Source organism: Esox lucius, chromosome 10 (genome assembly GCF_011004845.1).
Source record: "Esox lucius isolate fEsoLuc1 chromosome 10, fEsoLuc1.pri, whole genome shotgun sequence".
NCBI lineage: Eukaryota > Metazoa > Chordata > Actinopteri > Esociformes > Esocidae > Esox > Esox lucius.
The window spans coordinates 27,416,539-27,430,306 of NC_047578.1; the positions used below are offsets into that span (position 1 = coordinate 27,416,539).

At 42.3% G+C, this 13,768-nt stretch overlaps 1 protein-coding gene and 1 long non-coding RNA gene across 13 annotated transcripts in view; both read left to right on the top strand.

Annotated features, from left to right (window-relative positions):
• ubap2l (ubiquitin associated protein 2-like) overlaps positions 1-7,828 on the top strand; it is a 29,902-nt gene extending 22,074 nt beyond the window's left edge. For 7 of the 12 annotated variants that reach the window (XM_013135689.3, XM_013135688.3, XM_010902061.3 and 4 more), the window contains 6 exons: positions 1,034-1,254; positions 2,280-2,385; positions 4,476-4,601; positions 7,102-7,172; positions 7,277-7,477; positions 7,610-7,828. In XM_013135689.3, coding sequence (XP_012991143.2) covers positions 1,034-1,254; positions 2,280-2,385; positions 4,476-4,601; positions 7,102-7,172; positions 7,277-7,477; positions 7,610-7,708 — 824 coding nt within the window. In that variant the 3' untranslated portion in view covers positions 7,709-7,828. The remainder of the gene's footprint in view (positions 1-1,033; positions 1,255-2,279; positions 2,386-4,475; positions 4,602-7,101; positions 7,173-7,276; positions 7,478-7,609) is intronic. The other 5 variants (XM_013135691.3, XM_013135692.3, XM_013135693.3 and 2 more) reach the window with 3 other exon arrangements.
• Positions 7,829-11,244: 3,416 nt separating this feature from the next.
• On the top strand, positions 11,245-12,711 carry LOC114839974. The gene is made up of 2 exons (XR_003782320.2): positions 11,245-11,960; positions 12,118-12,711. It is a non-coding gene; the product is annotated as an uncharacterized LOC114839974 (long non-coding RNA).
• The last annotated feature ends 1,057 nt before the right edge of the window (positions 12,712-13,768 follow it).

Consider the following 13,768-nt stretch of genomic DNA (forward strand, 5'->3'; position numbering starts at 1 on the left):
ATTGTTTTCCCTTTAGTCCGAGGATCTTGCCTGTATCCCTACACTTGTTCCTGCAGTTTTCTGCCAAAACCAAACTTCAGTGACGTAACTGTGACGTCCACTCCAAATTAGTGTTCCATGGTATACCGTTACTGGTACCATACCGAGGTACTGGCTTTTTAGGAACGGTACTGTACTGGCATTAAGAAAAACATTTACTTGGATGCGCGAAAACAGGCAGTTGAACCTCAGAGGTAACAGCTGTACTGTGTCTTTTAGAAAAGTGGACCTGTGTGTGACATCACACCCATGCTCTGCTACGTGCGGCCGGTGTGTTTGAGCCGGAGCCAATGGGCAAAGGGAGGATAGTCGTGGTTTAGCGATGGCTACAGGTGGAGAACTTGCGGCTGCAAAACCAAAACTTGTTGATAAACAGGGAGCTTGGACTGAGATATGGTGCTACTTTTGTTTCCTAGCCAATGAAAAAGGCGCCCCCTAAGGCAACACTAGGAAGGCAACACTAGAAACATCGCTAAGCATTTAAATGACAGTCACCCAAACCTCTATAAGAGGATTTTAAAGAGCGTCAGGTGTTGTGTGATACAAATCCTGTTGCAAATAGTAATAAATGTATGGATAATAAAATAAATTCAAATGGATTGCACTGTATGTTCACATTTGACTGCATGCATCTGTTATAGGTCCAGCTGAATAGCTACGGTGCTGTACTTACTAACAGATTTCTCTCCTTACATTGCAAAATTGTTGCGTTAGTAGTTTATGATCATCAGGACAATAGTTGGTAATAACTACGTACGATTCAATTTTGTAGTTTTTTTGGTTAGATATTTTTGTTAACGTTTAAGATGTACAAGTCATTTCAAGTTACAGTTGCAATGCTATTGTCCATTAAACTATACTAACTGATTTGTCCTTCGCCTAGTGGTTGAACCCAATGGAAATTCTCCCTCTTGTCCCATATCTAATTTCTCCCCAGTTCTCTCTCTAACAAAATTTTCTCAAACGTCACGTTTCCCTTTTTTTTTTTATTTAGGTGACTTGTCTAAGTTTGGCCGAGGTGATGCATCATCCCCAGCGCCAGCCACAACGCTGGCCCAGCAGACACAGCAAAACCAGAGTCAGACACATCACACCACCCAGCAACCCTTCCTCAATCCTGCGCTACCCCCAGGCTACAGTTACACAAGCCTGCCCTACTACACTGGTGTTCCGGGCTTGCCCAACACCTTCCAGTATGGCCCTGCCATGTTCCCGGTGAGCCTTCACCTGAGAAGTCTATTGTGGTTTTGCATGTTTTTGAATATATGTTAATGTTTTTGTTAGACAATTCAGGATTTTTAGTAAAGATGCAATTCATAATTTGTATGTAACTGTGTCCAGTATAAGGGAAGTTGGATGTAGTTTCGCGACCCCAAACTATATTAGCTAGTGCAATTACAGCTTTATTTGGGACAAAGAGTGTGTTAGGTGCCTATGACTATGTTGAGTCAAATCAAGCAAAAGCACTGGATTTTATATTGCCATTTTCAGCTAACTAGTGTTGAAGTGTATGTTATGTTTAGTTTACAACAGAACATCTGTTCATCTGTACACAGGAAGTCACGTTCATTCAAAGCACAACAGTAATTAGCCAATGGGCTTACAGTACTGTGATGTGTATTCCAGGTTGGGATGTCTATAAGTAGAGGACAATTGGATGTTTCTTAGAAATTGAGTGAGATGAGACCGAGTCTGTAACATCATGAACAATAGACTATCAAATGCTGCAATAAATAATTGAATTACCCTCTCCCTTGACGACCGGGTATGCAAGCATTATTTCAACCAGTATACAAAACGATTTCTAACACTAGCTTTGAGGCAATGACTGGTAAATTACAGGAACATAAAGCATGCTAGCTGAAACTTCCTGTCACTGTGGTTGAGAATGTCCTTTTAAAATGCACACCGTAAAGAGTGGTATCCTATTGAGTAGCCTGTATCACATAGAACCTGGGATGGGAGAAAGGTGGGATGATGGGAAATAATCTGTCCTGTCCCTGTTACGAAGGAATTTACTGTAATTTAATACAGTAAACCTTCTAGCTACTTAGGTGGATCTTGTCACATTTCGAGCCACAAATACAATAAATTATAGCTGTGAGTTGACAGGGAATATTTATCAACTCAGGTCTATGGGTTCTCTGGAAAGTACTGCGACCCTTTGTAAGGTGTATCCCATTTGATAGGCAAGTTACACCTCTAACATGTTCATGTGTATGCGTGTCTGTTCTGTCCAGGTGGCTCCTACCTCATCAAAACAGCATGGTGTGAATGTTGGAGTCAACGCCACAGCCACTCCCTTCCAACAGGCCAGCGGCTACGGTTCCCATGGTTACAACACTGGTGAGACACCAAACGCCTTCAGACACACTTGTGGGATGGCATTCGTCAACCATGTTTTTATTATTGTTTGAAGAAATTAACCACATACCAAACTAACTATCATTTTAGTACAAAAGAATGTAGCATATATGTAGCCTGGAGCTAGGTTTTATGAACATGTCATGATAAATTGACCCATTATGCTCCCAGTGCCCTGAAAGTAATGAGGGAATTAGTGGTTTGTCATATGTTCAGGGAATGCTCAATGATCCAGTTTGATTTGCAGCATTTCAAAAAACTAAATGGTAAAAATTCTTCCTGCTCAAGATGCATTATCTTTTGTGCATTAGGCTGTAATTCATCACCTGGATGGAAATGCCAGCTCAAAACCAATCAGCTAGATTGATAAACCTAAACATTATATTTTTGCTAAAAAATCAACACACAGAAATTTGACACTATAAAAGTATTTCATAAATGTTTTAATGTTGATGTAATTGTTATCCTTAAAATGCTGAGGCCCCCCTCTAACAGCAATACCAGGTGTTTTACTAATTTTCCCGCAGTTCAATTTTAATATCTTGATCAATAGTTATATACAGCAATGAAAGAAATTAAGAGACCACTTAATTGTGTTTAATATGCTGTGGTCTCTTAATTTTAACCCTTAAGTTCCTTCCTCACTTTTCAACTTTTTTGAAAGGAAGGATAAGGTTGCAGTAGTCTCTTCATTTCCAGAGCTGTACATATTCCCATTAACTCAGTAAGAAGGAATGAGAGCTTTTAAAAAGCACATAGCAGACAGGTTGTAGGATGTGGCAATTAAGTTAATTTGTGTTAATATTGGCTAAATGATTAATTAGGCTTCATGATATGACTTGAATAGGATAGACTTGCTTTGAAAGGAAATAACTATCTGCTGCTGAAATGGCTTGCTCTGAGAGCAATGGGCTCTCAACATTTCTTCATCATATGAACCCTGTTTGTGTTTGATGTCAATTCTCGACCTGCATTTCAAACTATAAGAACGGCTGTCAACACTGTACGCAAGTGAATCTCAGGTCAAACACTGCCTGCGTTAACTTTCATGTTGTGTAGGCCTCTCACATTCAAGTTGATTGGGGTTGAATGCAAAACTACTTGCCTGTACCTGCTAAGTGAACACAACTATCTCTCTGGTCAGAAATGACTATTGACATTGCTTATTATTAGGTATTGTTAACATGTTAACTGCTCTTCTACAGTTTGTTGATAAAACAGTGTCGACTCCTTTCCTAATCAGGCTTGCATTGCCACAAACCGCAGTTGTTTCGGACCAGCTGGTTTGGGAGCCTGCTGCTGCCGTTAACAACAAATCATTCTAACCAACTCCCTCCTTGCCCAGTCTGTTCTGAGCCAGTTATTGACCCGTGAACAAAAGATGATTATTGTATCTGAGGCTCCTGGTGTTTTTTTTTGTTTTTTTTCCATTTGGTTGGGTTTTGCGTTTATGTGAAGCATAAAACCCTGAACACTTTTCTGAAGTGGAAATGTAAACTTTTTTTACTATAGCAATTCGTTGTATACATTTTTTGGGGCGGGGGTGGAAAGGTGGACTATTTCGCTGTCCATACTACGTGGGGGAGTAGGGTGGCGGGTGTTCTATTGCAGCTGTCTCATTGCTTGCTTATGCTTATTCAACCAGTGGAGTTGGGCTTCCCTCTACACCTTTTAACCTGCACAGAGGTTAAAAACTTAATCCTCCCCTTCCATCTTTCTACCTATATCCTCTAGCTTGTTTACTTCATCTTGCTCTCCATTCATCTCAGTGTCAGTTCTCCATCGCTCACAAAGTCTTCTTTCAGCACCTACGCTTCATAAAAATAAAAGAAAATCCTCCCTTCTGAGCACATCCTTCACCTCTGCTTGGTCTGTCTCTCCGTCCTCCCCGTTCGCCTCTCCCTTACCCCACAGTGTCTTTCCCCGGCTCTCTGTCCCTTTCTTCCATTTGCAGTCGCACAGCACATCTCTGCAACACCTGCTGCTTTCTTCCCCCTCGCCACTGGCTGACCCCCACCCCCGCCTGGTGTGTCTAACGCTGTGAGCTGCGGCTGTTTGTCTGACTGTTGCAGGCTATGAGGATATGGGCCAGGCTTCGGGGAGTGGGGATTTCTGTAAGGGTGGATACGGCACTGCCGTGGCTGCCTCCGCTTCCGCGCAAAACAAGCCAGCCAGCTCTGTCAGCGGGCCTGGAGTCGGTGAGTGCTGTTCACACGCCAACTCTCCTCCCCTTTCCTCCACCCCCGCTCCGTCGTCACCTGCCTCTCGCTATCCTTCATCGCTGCTTCAACGTCGGCACCCCCAAGAAGTTCCTGTGCGGTCCTGGTTAAGTAGTCAACCGCTGTTGCCTGCCTCCATTCTCTGGTTGTCGCTTCTCTGCGTCCCCCCAGGACCACTCATTAGCAGGCAAGATGCTGTCGGAAGAGTCTGATGTCCTCTGACTGTATTTCCCAAACTCGGTTCCCAGGGACCCTGAGGCATGCGTTTTGGGTTTTTGCAGTTGCTTTCACTGCCCTACTGAAATAACTGAACTTTATTTCAATCAGCCAAGTTAAAATACCAAATGTGCATCCCTTGGGTCCTCATGGACAAGTTTGGGGTTGCAAACAAACTTTCGGTTCCATTCTTAAATATTGAGGGCAAGCTAAATGGTAGGCTAGCTATGTTGTGTCTAACCACATAACAGTTGCTTAGTTGCCCTGGTGCATGCTCCACTCAATCTGTTACCAGCTTTCGATCCACTCTGTGCTGCCTTGTTTGTCAGAAGTACATCTGCCCGCTGGCTAGTGTTTGACAGAGGATACACACCCAAAAGATGGTGAACATGTGCCAAAATGAAGGCCTTGTTCACAAAGTCAACTGGTGAACAAATGCCAAAATGTTCTCCTTCACAAACCTAATATATCTTCCCTCAACTACCGCACAGAATGTTTCTTTATTAAAAAGAACAAACTTCAGAGTGAGTTTTATGCTAGGGAACAGTGAGTAGGAGTCGTTGCACGTGTCTCCACTGGACTTCAGTGTCTACGGGGTGGAAGTGGTTCTATGGTTTCCCTGTACTGCACATCAGTTGACCATTAGAATATGGCTGGTGCCAACAGCTGTCACCATACACATTCTTCATCGTTTTGGTCAACTGGAGCTATTAGGCTGCCGAGTCATCTTTCTATCTTCATGTATCTTTTTGTTTGTTTTCTATCTCAATTTCATCCAGTCACACTGAATGCTCTTTTTGCTCTACTTCCCCATGTTGATGCTTGGAACACTTTAGATTAGCATCTAGTTAGCATTATTTTGGCTATAAATGCTATATTGCTCCTATACTGCTTTGTGCTGAGAATGTTTCAATCCGATGTGTAAATAACTTAGGTTTTATGCCATGTAGTTCTTTACTGGGGCTCAGTATGTTTTAAATGAAGTGTGGGGGATAGGACCGTTATAAAATCATTTTTATATAAGGCAGATTTTTAAAAATAATTTCAGTGATGTCTTTCATTTTCTGTGATTGAGTTTTTAATATCACACCTTCATATATACACCCAAGACCGTAAGGGTGTGCTGGTTAGCTGTGTGTATATTTTCACTCCCACAGGCATGTTATTGAAAATCTATAATCCACAACCACCAGCCGGATATGGATAAATATTCAGAAAAGGCTGCTGTAACATCGTGTAGCGTTGTCTGGATCAAGGCCTTCACCTTGTTTGAGTGACAGTGAGGCTCAGGCTGGCAGGTGAAATGTAGCTTGCTTTGATGGGCATATTGCCCAAAAAAGATTTGTAGGCATAGCGATTTAATTCAACCTTCAAACCACCCAGCGTTTATCCAAACAATATTTTATGACCCTAACCTGCCTTCACCGTGGATATAACTCCAGGGATTGGGCAGATTACTAGGCAGGCAGACCACTTGGTTTTTCACCGCGCTCCTGTGCATCCAGTGCATGAGCGATCTTTTGTGTGGAATATCAGTCTCTGCGCACACCTCAGAAATCATAAGCTTAAATATAATCTTGTAGATTCATTGGAAAGATGCCTCGTAATTTTTCAATATTATTCCAGATTTGTAGAACATAACTAGATTAGGCAAAATGCAGTTATAGTTAATTATATTTACTGTTGCAGGACTATTGCAATAAAACATTTCTATGAAAAATACCTGACTCTATTTTGTTGATTTCCGTGTTGGTCTGGATTCTGTGATTGTCTGCGATCGCCGCAACGTGGAAATGATAGCACCCTTAGAACTTGCATATTCCATTAGTGTATATCACTCACTTGGCACTACCCATTTTTAACAGTGCTTTGCTATAAACGTATCCCAGAATTAAGTGTTCTAACAGATCCATCCTAGCTTGAAACATAAATTGATATAGGAGCAATAATGTGCAAAGCATTATTTCTATACGATCAATAATGGCATATGAATAATCTTGTGGAAGCCGTAATTGGTATGCGAATGTTAGAAACACAACTCATGTGCCCATTTTTGTATGTTTTTGCAGTATTTATCGCCCAGCACCTAATTTAGAAAGAATGTGGTCTATACATTTGACACAATTACCTTCCACCTGGAAAATGCTGCCAACTTCCTTGATGTTTTTTTGGAGCCTGCTCCTCAAGGTTGTTTCTGCCGCTCCTGGAGTGGTTTTGACCCTTAAGTAAACCTTGTCTAACCCCTTCTTTGTTTTCTCTGCAGGAGTCTCTGTGACGTCAAGCAACACCGGGGTCCCAGACATTTCAGGCTCGGTTTACACAAAGACGCAGCAGGTGAGAATGAAAGCGGCATTGGCACAAACCATGCACTAAACTGGTCCCTGATGTAATGATTGGACGACCAGTGCTTTAACGCCCGCCGTCTTCATCCCTATCAGCAGCAGTCGTTTGAGAAGCAGGCTTTCCACGCTGGCACACCGGCAGCTTCCTTCAGCCTACCCTCGGCCCTGGGCAGCGGTGGGCCCATTAACCCGCCGGCCGCCGCCGGCTACGCTCCGGCACCCTTCATGCACATCCTGGCACCACACCAGCAGCCCCACTCTCAGATCCTGCATCACCACCTTCAGCAGGACGGACAGGTGTGTGTGTGCATATGTGCCCTGGAGTGACATTGTCTGCTGTTATGTTATTTTTTACTCCTAGTCTTTGAAAGAAACAGATTACTCAGGACGCCCCGCCCACTGTCTTTTCTCTGTCTTATTTTTGTACAGAGCGGCACTGGACAACGCAGCCAGAACGCTTCCCTTCAACAAAAGACCCAGATCAACAAGTCTGCTGCGTACAACAGCTATAACTGGGGGGCCAACTAACACCCACGCATTATCTGGCCTCCCCTTCCCCACAAATGGTCTCCATGATGTGTGTGTCTCTCTTGCGTGTCTCTCTTGCGTGTCTCTCTTGCGTGTCTCTCTTGCGTGTCTCTCTTGCGTGTCTCTTTTGCGTGTCTCTCTCGCTCTGAGATCTCTCGCTCTGAGAGCTCTCGCTCTCTCGCTCTCGCTCTGAGAGCTCTCGCTCTCTCGCTCTCGCTCTGAGAGCTCTCGCTCTCTCGCTCTCTCTCTGAGATCTCTCGCTCTCTCGCTCTCTCTCTGAGATCTCTCGCTCTCTCGCTCTCTCTCTGAGATCTCTCGCTCTCTCGCTCTCTCTCTGAGATCTCTCGCTCTCTCTCTGAGATCTCGCTCTATCGCTCTCTCGCTGAGATCTCGCTCTATCGCTGAGATCTCGCTCTATCGCTGAGATCTCGCTCTCTCGCTGAGATCTCGCTCTCTCGCTGAGATCTCGCTCTCTCGCTGAGATCTCGCTCTCTCGCTGAGATCTCGCTCTCTCGCTGAGATCTCGCTCTCTCGCTGAGATCTCGCTCTCTCGCTGAGATCTCGCTCTCTCGCTGAGATCTCGCTCTCTCGCTGAGATCTCGCTCTCTCGCTGAGATCTCGCTCTCTCGCTGAGATCTCGCTCTCTCGCTGAGATCTCGCTCTCTCGCTGAGATCTCTCGCTCTAGCGCTCGCTCGCTCTCTCTCTCTCTCACACAGATCTATCCCTGCTCTCGGCTCAGTGAAATCTGCCGTACTCCCCCCTCTGCCAAAGGTGGCGCAGTCCCGAGAGAGGGCAAGCGCTGATCTCTATGGTCGTGCAGAGGGCAGTGGTGGTTTGGAGGAGGAACGGCAGCCGTCTTAAAAAGAGAGGAAGAGTGAAGTTGTATGGTTATTGTAACAGACTGTTCAGAGCGGATTACTGAGTGTTTGGAATTTGTATTGTGTTCAACATCCCACCCTACTTCTCTGTTGTATGTAACATAGTTTTTTTTTTTCTAAAAGAACGAATTACTTTGTTTGGCTTTTGTTTAGTTTTTTTTTACCAATGGGAGTTGCACCGGAAGGTGGGGGTACAGGCTGTTTCCTCACCCCTGTAAGTAGTGAACATGTACTCTTACCCTGCCCCCACTCTATACCCAAACACAAATTACCTTTCTCCTTTGGCTCCCGTTGAGTTTTTACAACATTTTTAGTTTCAAGAATGGATTCTCTTAATTGGCAGAGGAATTGTGAAGTTTATTTTTTACCAAATATAGATATATATAAAGATGTATAAGCGAGCGCAACCGGGGTTGTGTGTGTGTGTGTGTGTGTGTGTGTGTGTGTGTGTGTGTGTGTGTGTGTGTGTGTGTGTGTGTGTGTGTGTGTGTGTGTGTGTGTGTGTGTGTGTGTGTAACACTGCGGGGCTTTGGTGTGTTTTGGTCCTCTCGTTACTTCCACAGTGAGGTACAGACCTATCACACTCATGCAACATAAACTTTGTTCCCAATATCCGTTGTTATAAAATGTCTTTACCCCTATTAAAAGTTTGTTACATCGGTAGGTTGTTGCTTATTCCACTAGAGAATCTGGAGTAGAAAATGGCGTTGTACCAGAGGCCAGTGCGAGAGGTCAGGACACGCCATTACCTTAGCTCTGTGTTTCCTGTTCAGTTTTTTTTCTAAGCCCCCAACATGCTCCCCCCTCCTGCTGTTCCCCCAATATATTGTTATTCAGAAACCTGCAGCAATGATTACTGATGGACAGAATTGTACTTATAATTTTCTTTTTCTTTTTGTCAGTGATTTATTTTTCTTTTTTTGTACTGTGCGTTTTAAAAGAATTTAAATGGATAAACTTGTCTTGTACATATATATATATATATATATATTTACATATATATATAAAAACACAAGTACTGTAGTCCTTGTTTGTTCAATGGCTTTCCCCCTTCTCAAATCCTCACAAACCTGTTAGCTTTTTTGTTTCTTATTTTGTAAAAAAATATATAAATATTAAGTAAATAAACAGGAAAAAGACATTATCATCATTTTGGATGTTAATGTCTTTTTTTTAAGAAACTTTATTTTTGTATCTCATGTGGCTTGTAAATACAGCAGTGTCTTTTTCAAGTTAGTTTTAGTTAGCTAAACCGTGGTGCCCAGTCTTTGTTTTGGGGTTATCTTTTGAGAAGGTTCACTTTAGCTTCTTTTTGTATAGAAAAACTTGGATGGACTGAATGGCTTGAATACAGTCCTTCATTCAATACATGGATAGAAAGGAACCCTCAATTAGGTCAACTTTCTGTAAACGAGACTGGTCATCACTGTTCTGTAGTCTTCAAATGGAGTGGGTGCAGGTTGAGCAGGGCTGTGTTCTTAGTTGATTTGGAAGATCAGCAGTATCAAATAAAACAACTGTGATTCTTTACATGGAACTCTACATGATGCATACTTGTTTTTTTTGTAGATGTATAAAAAGACATTAATTAATAGTTGAAACTACTTAGTCAAGTGTGTTCACTTATCCACTGACTGATTATCCTTGATAATACTTGCTTCTCACTTAATTCAATGCACATCAAGTGTTGGATTTCATCAATTGTGTAAAACAAAATAGATTTTGCTCATACAAATTACTGAAAGGTAAACTAAGAAAAGATACAAAAATGTAAACAATGTAGTGGGTATGTTTCCCAAAAGAATAATAATAGGTGTGAACTACATGATTTTGGCAATGATTTAGCTGTAGCATTCACATTTTTAAGATGGGAGGCAATCTTAAAAATGTGATGTGAACAATCAAATGTGTTTGTAAAGCCCTTTTTACATCAACAGTTGTTACAAAGTGCTCTTACAAAACACCTGGCCTTAAACCCCAAGGAGCAAACAACAGTAGTGTGTCTCAATTTGCATAAGCTGTTTACTCAGCATAAGGACTGCTGCTGGCTTCTGGTAATGTGTCTAGGGAGAGGGAAGTCTGGGCATCTCTGCTTAGACTGCTGCCCCCGCGACCCGGCCCCGGATAAGCGGAAGAAAATGAATGGATGAAAGATGAATGAAGAATTAAACATTGTAGGCTCCCCCTCAGATAAGTATCTATAATTTATATACAGTAATGTCTTGACTTGATCATTGGCGTCTTATCTTTCATTCAGTGCAAACTTTCATTCAGTGCAAACTGTTGCTTAACATTTACAAGTGTTGACTTACATTTACAACTCTTAAGTTTTCTTACGGATCTGCATTTTGTATTTACACATTTTTGACACATTTTCCTCCGATCGACCTGTTCTCGTGTGGGTGATTTCAGTGAGGGGGCTCGCTTGGTGTGACATAAGGAATATCCGGACTGGAGCCTGGTAGATTAGAGTCTATAGGTAGATAGGACATGTTATCCCTGAAATGTGAGTATAACGTCCATCCATCCATCTTCTTCCGCTTATCCGGGGCCGGGTCGCGGGGGCAGCAGTCTAAGCAGGGATGCCCAGACCTCCCTCTCCCCAGACACTTCCTCTAGCTCTTCCGGGGGGGACACCGAGGCGTTCCCAGGCCAGCCGGGAGACATAGTCCCTCCAGCGTGTCCTGGAGGGACTATGTAACGTTTATAACGTTTATTTGTATAACAATATTTGACTGCATCACCAATGGGTAATACAACGCTGAGCATGTTTTTACGGTGGCCCTGAAGTGCAAAACACAACAACAAATAGGAAAACACAACGGCAAATACGAAAACACAACGGCAAATAGGAAAACACAACGGCAAATACGAAAACACTTCAACAAATCATGAAACACAACGACATTAACTTCTAACGGAAAAGGTAGGGCCTATCTAGCAGAGGACGGAACCTCCTGATTGGACAGAAGGACCGCCTGTCTTTTAACAGGAAGGAGGGGTGAAAAATACGGAAAAGCGCCTATTTTCAAAACATGAGTACTCCCGAAGATACTTTCGCTATTATAATGAATTATTTTGATGCAGGGCATACATAAGACGTGGTAGTTGATATGTTGTCAACCAATCACAACATCAGGATGAGTATACGCACTTTGAAGTCACGTTTGAGAGAAGCACGGTTGTACAGAAGGGACAACTATTCACAACTGGATGAGGTGAGACGTGACATCCTTACAGAGCTGCATGGACCAGGGCAACTATTCCGCTATCTGGCAAGTACAGCAAAAACACAATCTACGTATTAAACGACACACAGTGATGAGACTGCTGAAGCAACTAAATCCACAACGGATGCGAGAACAAGCCGGAGGTTTGTGAGGCATACATATCACTCCATGGGTCCAAACTACATTTGGCATGTAGATGGATACGATAAGCTGAAACCCTTTGGCTTGACCCTCTCAGGATGTATAATTTAGTTGTTAGATGATAAAGATACTAAAACAATGTTGACTTTTCCTTTTCAGAAAAAGCGACTGCTGTGTCCCTAGAGGATGTCCTGCTGTTTGCTACAGGGCTCGCATCACTTCCACCTGCTGGAATAACACCACTACCATGCATCGAGTTCTTACCAAATTCGCCATTCCCTATGTCAAACACCTGTGGAAATGCCCTAAAGCTCCTTTTCCTTGAGACCTACAGTGTCTTTTAGACAAACATGGAGTTTTGCTTGCAGAATTCTCCAGGCTTTGGGTGCATTTAATGCTGTGCCAAGTCTGAATTTTGCCCAGTCTTAAATCTGTAGTTTATAAAGCATAAGAGTGCATGCTCAGTTCAAAGTATTTTAATGTGTATTATTTCTGTTCATTACTTTGTTCAATGAAAAATCACAGAAAAAATGTTAAGTACAGGTCACATTACAAGTAACAGTAAAATTGTACTAAGCTAAAATGTATGTAGTTTCACATTTGAAACAGTGTATAACATGTTGTGCTTGCAAACAAGCTTGTTAACAATACCTCTTGAAAAGAACCACGTTTCTTTGGTTGTTCAGACCTACAATTGACACACAGTTAACTCGATGGTGAATCCGAAAATAAACAAATATAGTTTGGGAGTTACATTTGAGTTTAATGTATGTCTCCACTCTGATATGACACTGCATATACTGAACTTCACTTGCCAAACATGATACTCAAACAGCTAAGCCACATTTGAGAATGTTTTCCTTTAACATCTGGCCTTTAAGAGTAGGCTGCAGTAGACCATATTTATAGGCCAGCTATTTCTTTCAAGGTGACATAAAGTTCTGAGGCTGACTCCCAATTATGTGGCTGCTGTAATCCATTTCGCTCAACAGTCTGTTGAAGATAATCCTGGATGTCTGGATCACTGCATGAATGAAAAGTTTGCCTTGACTCTGGAAACGTATCCAGTCCTTTGAACCAAACCTGCATAGTGACACAATAATTTATCATAAAGGGAAAACATGACTTCAAATCCAAATGTATTTCCAATAATATGTGTGGTGCAATTTATGCTTTAATACACATTACATATTTTTGTGAGAATGGATATAGTCAAGTCATTGTCAGTTGATATGAGAGGTAAGAGATAGAGTTCGTCTGTAGTTCCCCCAGGACATGATGCATGTCTGGAGAGTGTAATCCTGTGCTTATTCCAGAGGTCTGTGCTCTCATCCAGGTCTTTTTGCAGAACATTACTGAAGCAGAATCTCAATAAGTCCTTAAGTTCATGGCTGCCATTAAAGTGTCCAGAGTCTCTCAGGTCTCCAAACAGGTCCATCCAAAATTGAGCCCTAGGAATACAATTGAAAGTTAGGCTACTTATTTTACACAAGAGCACAAGATTATAACTATTGAATAACTATATAAAGTAAAGTAGGCTACAACAAAACACATTAATGTTGCTGCTGCCAATATCAGCATAATAAATCTGATAGTGTGAATGCATAGATGGAAAGGCACTGCATGACCCCTCAATAATGCATGAGTGGATATGACTGTAGCAGAGGGCAGCACCTGTCAATTAGGCTACCTGAGATATCAGAAACACAAGGAGAGTGAGCGCTGTCAGACAAAAAGATTAACACATAACAGGAAGATATTTTTATGCAGTCTGTTGTGCTATAAAGTGATTTCAGTCCACGGGCACAAC